Source organism: Dermacentor andersoni, chromosome 8 (assembly GCF_023375885.2).
Source record: "Dermacentor andersoni chromosome 8, qqDerAnde1_hic_scaffold, whole genome shotgun sequence".
NCBI lineage: Eukaryota > Metazoa > Arthropoda > Arachnida > Ixodida > Ixodidae > Dermacentor > Dermacentor andersoni.
This window is the reverse complement of record NC_092821.1, coordinates 148648991-148659033: the sequence shown is the minus strand read 5'-3', so window position 1 is coordinate 148659033 and position 10043 is coordinate 148648991. Positions and strand designations below refer to the sequence as shown.

Here is a 10043-nt window from a genome sequence, read left to right as displayed (position 1 = left end):
GCGCATGACGTGCGCTGAGACAGACTGAGAGATCAGCAGTCGTATACGATTCCGTGACTTAGGCCATATCCGCATCGGCTCACCGTCAGGTGCTCGATCGTGCTGTTTAAAGGCTGCCAATAAGAAAATTTGTGAATTACCGGCCTTGGCGGCTTTTGCCAAGAATGCACTGATATCATGCAGTTTCCTATGCTTAGCCCAAGTCGGGGCCAACTGCAAAGCGCGGAAGTGCGTTTGTCGGACAACCGCTGGACCACTTTGTATGACATTTGTTGCATTTGAGAAGAGAGAAAGTTAAATTGTAGCAACCGTATGCATCAACATCACCCGTCGTACCATCACCTTGGTACCACAGAGTTTCTCACTATAACTCTATGCTTGGTACCATCGGCAACGAAGCACAACGAAACATTTCAAGCGAGAATCTCGGAGGCTACGCGTAACTGTAGCGGGCGAGTGCAGACGGCGCTTTTCGCCACTCTATTCAATAACGTTGCAACAAGTCAAGCGATGTCGTCATCCCTACCGTTCACCTCTTCTCTGTGATTACTCTAGCCGAAAGTCACAACACGGCCGGCTACACACGGTAGCAGCGCAAAAGAGGCCGCTGTTGTGAGGGGCGCGATGAAGATAATCAAGGAAAACTCCGCGTTCCTCAGCAACTTCGAGGTGCTCAAGCTGCTCAAAGACTTGCAAAGTGACAAGAAGGCTTCGGTAAGCGGCGCAGGCAAGGCGGCCGCTCGGACGGTGCCTAACCTGGCAACGGTGTCGTACGAGACGATCACTTATCTCGAAGAAACCGCGTGCGTTCGACAGACCGACCAGCACATCGAGGATTTCCTCCGACAGATAACCGCGCTGCCATTCAAACTGACCAAGATAGAAAAACTGCAACTTATCAACCACAGGCCGACCTCGCCAGTGGAGATCCAACTGCTCATCGAGGAAAGCGAGGAGCGGCTGTCCGAAGAAGACGTGGCCACCATTCTGGAACTTGTGGAACGCACGCTGCCTCCTATTAAGGACGAGGAACCTGAGAAAGAAGGGCAGGAAGGGGAAGAAGGCGATGAGGAATCTATGCAGTGCGAATGACCAGCAGACGTGCGGATGTGAGTGCGAGTGTGTGTGTGAATACTGCGACGCAACCTGTCAGACTGATTTGCGTGGGCGCAGTGGATTGCACTCGTCACGGATACCCTGTTTCTTTCGTTTGCCCCGATAAATTCGGCGGCATGAAACGTTTTGTACAGTGTGAGCGGTTTGCGTGACGAGACCTGCCAGATCGTGTAATTAAATATTCGTCTGTTATCATTCCGCTGTTTTTCTTTTGCTTTAATGCCCCAGCCTTATTAGGGCGCGGGCCGACTGAAGTGCCAGTGTCAATGCGGCGATCAAAACTACGATCGCCTACCGCAGTAACAGCCAAGCGTGTCTTAAGAAGTACGCAAAACTTGCGAATACACAAACCATTGCACAAACACACGAACGCGCAGACTGGATTGGATTGTCTTGGATTGTGCACGTAAACTACGGGGCCGACCGAACGCTGCTTGTCGCTAGCCAAGTCAAATCAGTCGAGCAGACAGTCCCGCTGGGGAAGGTCAAGCGACTGCAGGATGGGGCTTTGTACGCAAATTTTACTTTATTTGCATGGAATGTTATTCTGCTGTTCTTTAAATACGCGCGAAATGTGTTCTAATGACTTTGATTGCGGCCCTCGAGACCTTGATGGAGATTATTGAGCCGGCACCAGCACATGGTGACTGCAAGTACCGTTGGCTATCTGGCATTGCTTTCGTTTGCCGAAGGATGGGGCGATTCTTTTTTTTTTTTGTTAAATCGTGGTACTTGGGTATATAAACCTATGATAACTCTTTCAGATACACAACTTTCATTCTTGACGAGTGACTTTGCCGTACTGCTATCCAAACGGTTACAACATTGCATTGTATAGTGTGTGGTTCACTATATAGTACAGGTTGTTCCAGGAAGCGTTGTATTGCTTCTCAAGTGTTGGCGCAATGCATAACAATTTCTCGGTAATGCATGCATAGCAGCGCATTGTTTTATTAATATGCAGCTCCTGCGACACCCATTTCCAGCTCTGCAACCGAAAACCGGATTACCAAATTGAAGTGCCGAATGAGACATATTCAGGCTACCACTGACTATTTAAAGAAAGGCTAATCAAAAAAGGCAGAGCATGGTTTTGCGAGTAAAGTTAAGCTTACCTGCTGATGCTTAAATAGTTACAAGTAAGCTTGTTTCGGTCGCGAAATTTGAATGGCGTAGCTACTGAAATACGGGCACATCATCACACTCGGTAGAGAGTTACGATCTAATCTTCCAGCCTCCAGATTTATATTTAATTTTGTGGAAATACGGTGCAACTTTAGCAAAAATATAATAAATAATATGGAACCTGTCAGAAATCAACTGGTTACAGATATTGGCCTCTTGAGGTGACATTCTATATTATAAAAAGGACTGAAATATTTGTTGCCAGTAGATGCGCCGGTTGTTCTCGAGTTGAGGGCCTCGTGATGCAAGAAAGATCACAAATTCAGCTGCAGTTATACTATACTATATGTTAAACTTCTTGTCAAACCTGGTAGTGCAACTCTTAAAATATCACTTGCATTTATTATCATCATACCCAAGTGACTTGGAACATTGTTTTTGGTTAACAGGGGGTTACATTAAAGTTCAACGATATGTTCAAGATACTTTTTCTTGTTGTCACTAGCAGGAACATTCAAAAGCATGTTGCATGTTCATATGAAGAGATCATGACCGAGAGGGTATAAGGTCACATTTCAAGAAAAAAACAGTACCAATCAGACTTTAAAAAAATACGGGCACTTTTATAGGAATGTATAATCATTACGTTATCCTTTCCTTAAATTTCACCATTTGCTTAATTGCAAGTGTAATCCTCGAGTGAAAAATCTGAAGCTTGCAAAACAAGGAATCCTTGTATAATGCGAGTAATAGTTTGTTTGCGCAGCCTTACAAGTTGTCTGGCTAAAGTGTCTCCGCACAGTTACTGATGCCTGTGATAGTATGCGCGCAAGATCTATTGCAAATGGCTAGTTGGTGACATTGGTAATGCTATGTTGAAATACTCCCCAATTTTGCTCTCGCTTATGGGGTCACAAATGCGAACGCCACCTTCAATCATCCTTGTGTAGCTGTCTAAACTGATTCATCATCTTCACCCAACGTGTAGTTCCTATGCTATGCCCGGCTTGATTGGATGATACCAATAAACCATGCATCTTAGTGTTAACTGTGCTAACGATGATGTCACGTCCCTTCCACATTTCCCGCAGTCTCCTTCATCAGAAATCTGTGGACGATCTATCCCGAGCATGTAGTCGGGACTACGGTAGTGCTTGCAAGTAAGTCAATCTCACGCTGCATCGCCATTTTACATACAAATTGCACGACTTAGTAGTTATTTCCAAGTCATAAATGGCAACCTAAGAGGGAGCTTTAGGTCGGGGGCTTCTAACTACGTAGCAATGGAGAAATAGTTTCTCTTGGCAGCTGCTCTTGTTGCACTTCAAAGAAAAAACATTAAAGTCTAGTGACTGTAGGAAATGGATCTTCTTTTAGGCCTTCAGTTGAACAATGATTGAAAAATTGTGGAAAAAAAATAAAAAAGACGCCAACTTGAGTATACAATTCTGTAACTCTGCCATAAAAAAAATAAGGATATCACGATTCTGTAAACTGCACTTGTAATACAAAAAAATTAAATTATGGGGTTTTACGTGCCAAAATCACTTTCCGATTACGAGGCACGCCGTAGTGGAGGACTCCGGAAATTTCGACCACCTGGGGGTTCTTTAACGTGTACCTAAATCTAAGCACACGGGTGTTTTCGCATTTCGCCCCCATCGAAATGCAGCCGCCGTGGCCGGGATTCTATCCTGCAACCTTGTGCTCAGCAGCGCAACACCATAGCGACTGAGCAACCACAGCGGGTAGACACTTGTAATACATCTAACGCAGACAGAATTGAAGTATTAATAAAGTGCTCAGAAATATACCACTCATTTGCGAGTAGGGGTTTTCGCAATACCATGGTAAACATTGTAAAAAAAATTTTGGCGTACGCTGTTGATTTAAGTGTGACATGTGTCCGCTCGAAATTCTCCCAACAGATGCAGTTTACGGAACCGCGATATCTGCTTTTGATGGAGAGTTATGGCTTTGTAAACTCCATGCCTTTATTTTTTTCTTTACGCTTGCCGACATTTGGTAATCTCGTAAAAAAATTGGAGGTCCAAAATCAAAATGCTGCTGCCTAGAATCACTATATTCCGCCTTTCTCTGTCAAATCTGACAGACTTCATTCAGGTTGGTCTGGCAGTTCTTTCATAAAAGCATTCTGCATATGCATGCATTTGGATAGGGAAATTGGAGTTGGGCCAGAGCTAAAGCTTCCTCGTCGCAGACTTTGTTGAAAGCACACTGGATCGAAAAACATTACAGAGCGCGGGGATCTGAGAAAAAACGAACTTTCGGAGACTTTGTGGCCGTGGCCAGTAAAACTACGCATTACTGTGTAATTTGCACGTACCAGCACAAGTTGGAAATTTGAATTCCAGGCTACAGACGTATTTGGCTTTTTCTCAGATCCCACGGTCCATAAACTTTTGCATTTGAGCGTGCTTACTAGTACAGCTGAAACTTGACAATCCAAGAAGCGTAATGAGCGATGGAACGAAAAATGATATGCGTAATGTTGAGATGGGAAGATGTCGCTGCAGCTGAAAAGCAAACAGGTGTAGCAGGTATTCTAGTTGAGATTTAAGAGGAAGCTTCAGCTCGGGGCCAGCTCCAATGTCGCCTATTCAAATGCATGTAAAACGGAGGAATGCTTTATTGGACAATCCCTTAAGTTTGTTGCATTTAAGAGGGAAAGTTATATTTGTATTCTGTAGGAAGCAGGATTCTGTGTTAATATGGACTGATCATGATGTGGACAATAACATGCCGTTTTTCGTGTGTTGCAGTGGCCCCGTTCGCTGTACGAGCTGCATACTTAAAGCACCACCGGCCCTGGTACTACAGGAAAGAATATACAGGTGCGGACTGAGAACAAAAAAAACAAAGGACGAAGGCAAAAGGAGGGACCAATACATAATTTACGACTCATGTAAAATGATTACTTTCTTTGTGCGACTTCTGTAAAAGAAGGCCCTGTTCAGGAATTGTTGGCATAATTTACAGCAGCACATACCAAGTCTCCCCACTTTTTATTTGCCGTAGACGTAATGTCTGCACCTTGAGATAACCCACCTGAACAGGCCAAATTGTGCTTTCGAGGGGATCTGAGAAAAAGCAAAAAGCTCTGCTAGCTAAAAGAATACAAATAAAATACCACGCATTACAAACCTTCCCGATTTTATGCTTGGTACGCGGTTTCACGGCTGAATATCCAAGAAAGCAGGATAATAAAAAGCGAGCAGGACAAGACAGTGTCCTCTCTGTTCTTATCCTATCTACTGTGCAGTTTTTTTTTTTTTCCGTCACAAACACGGAATACCTATACATAACGCAAGTATTTGAAGGCTTTGGGCCTTGGTATATGAGCTTTTGACAGGACAAGAGCAAACGAGCTTTCGGAGCTATTTGAAGATATTTCTGTTATGCAGTTGGAGACTTTGTTGACCACGGAAACATGCAACAACCCTTCGCAACGATGAAATTCTTTTTTTATGTCTCATCATTGTAGACAAGCTGCGGACCGCAGTGCAGCAAGTCTTCACTGACGGTGCTAGGACTTTTGCTCACAGCCCGCTGCCGTACTTCCGATGCGGCGGCTGTGCTCACGTGACCCATCATTCTATGTCATGCCAACTGCAGTGCCAGTTATTCCCGTGGTGGTGCTTGCCCCCAATGGTGTTGTAGTTGCATCCGCAGAAAGGACCAGCAAGACACCCAAATGCAAGCGCAGCTTTAGCGTCATAACTGCTGTATGAAGGGGCTATGCAGTCTTTTTTTCCAGTCTTTGCCTTCACTTTAATTCATTTTCATTTTATGACTGATTGTTCATAGTGCAATGAACTGTTACCTCAAAGCCTATGTGCTAACTTAAGCTACAATTACAAATGTCTCACAAGTGACAAGCTCTTCAATGTGGTACCAGAGTGGAGGTAGGAGCTATAATTTAACTTTGCTTAGGGTGGCTACGTACTTTAAACACCACTGTTTCGACAACAATGCATTACATGGTTACTATGCACATTTTCACACCTAAATATGTGCTACGCACCACCACAAATGCAGCGTTTTCACTCTTAACACAGAACAGCAGCAACAACTGTTGAGACTTCTGTTTTTTGTAATACATTCGACAGATTGTGTTTGTAAATGTTCAAACATTTCTACGTATGTATCCGGTAATTTTTGCAGGTTATACAATGAATGAATGAATATTTGATGTTTAATGGCACAAGGGCCACGTATGCAAGTGCATGCAGGGTATGCAAGTGACAAGTAACAATTGGAATCGCCTGCCCATCTCAATTGCCACAATTACCGACACTGACTTGTTTAAATCTGCTATTCAATATCTTGTTTATCTTCAGTAATCTTCATTTTGCCGCAACACAGCTGACTGTTGCTTCTGTTTTTATTTTCTGTATTGCCGCATTCCCGTGTTATTTTTGTTTTCTGTATTTCCACATTTCTGTGTTATAGTACAGCTGAACCCTTTGATAACAATATTCAAGTGCCACGAAAAATCCATTGTTATAACATAACTGATAATTTTTATAACCGGGTTGCATGAAAAAATTAAAATAGGGGGATGGCAGAACTGATGTGACAAAATTATCATGGCGGGGAGGCCAGTGCCCCTCCCCACCAACTTCCTCCACCCGGCTGCCGATTGTGTTCACCCGTTTAACTGCTTCCTGGGCGCTCTGATCATGTGTAGCAAGCTGCGGCTGTCGGCGTTAAAGAATGGCACTGGTATAACTGCAAAGAGGTGTCATGGGTGGCAAGCGATATGCAAGCACCGCCGAGGCATCGCTTTGGTGGCCCCAAAAAGGGCCTTTTAAATGTTGCGAGAAGGCTGCCGCAGCAGCCTGTCAGCTTTAGAAATCCAGAAGAAATGCCGAGGAGAGATCGTCACAAGCTTCTCGCCGCATACTTCTCACTAGCTTGCACAAGAAAAGCCTATGTCAGTCAGCCTTGCGTGCTTTATGCGAAGCTTGCCGATATTCTTCTACAAGGCATCCAAGTGCTCCACGTAGTGCTGCGGAAGGTTCCTTGTGAAAGTGAAGCTCTGGAGGGAATGAGTCATCTGCCGAGCCTCCTGTGAGGACAATATTGAGGCAGCTTGCCCTACTGAGTCATTGCTGTCGTCGTCGTCGGCGCTATCTGATGCAGGCACGTTCGCGATGATCGCCTTATCGGTTAGAAGCACTTAGTTTCCAAATCTAAAAACCCGTGCGATTTCTTTCCACCGGCAACTTCGTGCATTGCCGATCAGCGGGCGGATCAGCCATCTTCCGTTTCGGCGGCGAGTCAAGCGAGGCTGAGAAACTGCGTAGCCAGGAACGATTTCGACGCAACCAACAAAAATGAACGCGTGTGATTAAGCTGTTTGCAGAACTGCACTGAATGAGGAGCCAGTGAGCAGCATGCGAGCAATCTGCTTGTGGTGCAGTTGCAGCAGCCCATTCACGTTCGAAGGGTTGGAAGGGCGATGGGAGAGAGGCTCTTGGAGCTGGCTGGAAAATGAGCGCGCAGCGGCTCGAATTTCTCGTTTTCTTTTCAAGGATATCGCATTTCACGACCTCGGATGCCTAGCAGCCATACTACTTCATTACAATTGATATTGCGGCATCGGGGCATTGTAGTAAGCGGGTTATTTCACCATGGAAAACATACAAAAGTTGACTGTGCAGCAGCTCCTCAGTGTTATAACAGATATATTGTTAAAACCGGTATCGTTATAAGTGGGTTCGACTGTATACTTTTGTTTTTCATGCATTCCACTCCCTTCTGCAATCCCCTCAGGCCCTGAAGGTACTTAATTAAATAAACACATATTTGTAAATTTTCCCCTTTTCAGAGGGTTGAGACTGGACGTTCCAGGTTACGTTTGTGAAATTAGCCTCCCGTCTTGCAGAAGTCTATTCTTCTTAATGAATCTCACTTTCAGTATTGCCAGCTTTGGCTGAGAGAGAGAGAGATTGCTGATTAACATTAACATGAATGCTCTTCAAGGAAGCCAAACACTGAAACACTCGTGCCTCTCAGGTCCTTGGTGGCTGTTATTTACTTGGCGTTATCCGTATTCTTGCAGTTGTCAGGGATGACGACCCCTACGCAAAGGTTCTGGAGGAAGCCTACAAGGACTTTGTTCCTCACCCACTTCCCAAATAAGGACACAAGCACAATGCACCAGCGTAGGTTCCTCGGCTCATCTCTGTAATAAATAAAAGCGTTGTGTTGATTGTTTCATGTTTTCCAGTGTTTTTTTTTTTCTTTTCACTTCGCTAGACTGAAATCGTGTTGTCTGACTGGCGACAGAATCAAGAATGCTGCCCGTTATTGCTGGATTGCGTTAAGAGCTTTACATTATTTGCGTTGCCCTTCTCTAACAACTACCCCCCACACATGCATGGTAATCGGCAAGGTGGCATTCTTGGAAGATCGCATTTCGGGGATATTTTCACTTTTTCAGGATTTCATGTAATTAGCACTGGATGTGTTCGTGTAGACCTGTGGCAGCATTCTGGCACTGCGAGAAGACAAACGTGCTTAACAGTGTGCCAAGAATGCTGTCACTTGTAAATGGCGATGCACATGGCGTTGGTCACGTGAACTCTCGCGAAAGTGTCCCCAAAAGTGATAGTCTGAGAATGAGGCTCCTGAATTATCTCTGGTTAACCTCCCTGCCTTTCTATGCTACTTTTTTCTCTCTCCCTTTCAAAAGTAACCAATCTCACTTTAACATGAGAATGCTAAAGGCAAGCATGAAGGTAACAGTTCTTTCAAAAACATCTGATGCATCGGCTCTTCTGTGAGTAGGGTTTTAGCGGGCGTGAAAGTGACAATCGAGAGACTGGACATGTTCTGCCACAACAAGAATGCAGAACTACCTTGTGATGACATCTTATGTGCTGTTAGATGAACTGTCTCCTGAGGGAACTGGCTGTCTCCAGCATACCAACCTCTACAATAAAAAAAACATGCACAACTGCACTGTAAATGCAAGTCACAATGTCCTGACTGCTGTTATGAGCGATACTCTTTCTCAATCACTTTCAGCAAACATTCATTGGTTAAGTCAGCCCAAAGAATGCCCATCTCTGTAGGGAGGCATCGTGCAGGAGACCTTTTTATGCAAATATGAAAACATCCCGGGAAGTGATCAGATGAAAATAGAGCCTCACTAAAGACCCATCGCAGTGCCTTAGTGGCTATGGTGTTGTGCTGCTAAGCACGAGGTCGCAGGATCAAATTGCGGACATGGCAGCCACATCTTGACGCGGGCAAATGCAGACGCCCATGTCCCGTGCATTGGGGGGCATGTTAAAGATCCCTTGGTGGTCAAAACAGATCCGGAGACCCCCACTACAGTGTGCCTCATAATCAAATCGTGGCTTAGGCACGTAAAACCCCAGAACTCAATTCAATTCAGAGCCTCGGTAAAGAAGTTTACAGTCGCTTTCCATTTATGAGACTCTGACATGACCGACAAAATTAATCCAATTATTCGGTGCACCGAATTAAGCAAGACGTGCACGAAACTGCAACACACCGCCAATTTATTTGGCCTCCCCGAATCAAACGGGTGCCCACCTTATACATGCCCAAAGTAGAAAACAAACACTCTCCACTTATTTCAGCTAAAAAATGGGCAAGGATTTAATGTGTGTTGCTCAATGGTGGCCGGTTTTCTAGAGTCAGCTTTGCTGCAAAACATTATGTGGTAAATCGCAAAACACTGCGAATGCAGTTTTGATTTCGTACCCGACTGCACCGTGCAGGCAATTTTTAGCCAATCCCCTCAA

The 10043-nt window shown here is 44.7% G+C and overlaps 1 protein-coding gene across 2 annotated transcripts; it reads left to right on the top strand.

The window, feature by feature from the left end:
• Positions 1–547: 547 nt before the first annotated feature.
• Polr3I (RNA polymerase III subunit I) lies at positions 548–8485 on the top strand. 2 transcript variants are annotated; one of them, XM_050176590.3, is made up of 4 exons: positions 548–1626; positions 3333–3401; positions 5025–5096; positions 8330–8485. In XM_050176590.3, the coding sequence occupies exon 1, from the start codon at positions 625–627 to the stop codon at positions 1090–1092; it is 468 nt and encodes a 155-aa protein (XP_050032547.2). In that variant the 5' UTR covers positions 548–624; the 3' UTR covers positions 1093–1626; positions 3333–3401; positions 5025–5096; positions 8330–8485. The 2 variants fall into 2 exon arrangements, with proteins under 2 accessions (XP_050032547.2, XP_054925506.2); XM_055069531.2 differs by lacking the exon at positions 548–1626 and adding an exon at positions 1655–1759.
• Positions 8486–10043: the final 1558 nt, after the last annotated feature.

Coding starts and splice junctions, on each gene's coding strand:
- Polr3I (XM_050176590.3), top strand. CDS start 625: ATGAAGATAATCAAGGAAAACTCCGCGTTCCTCAGCAACTTCGAGGTG.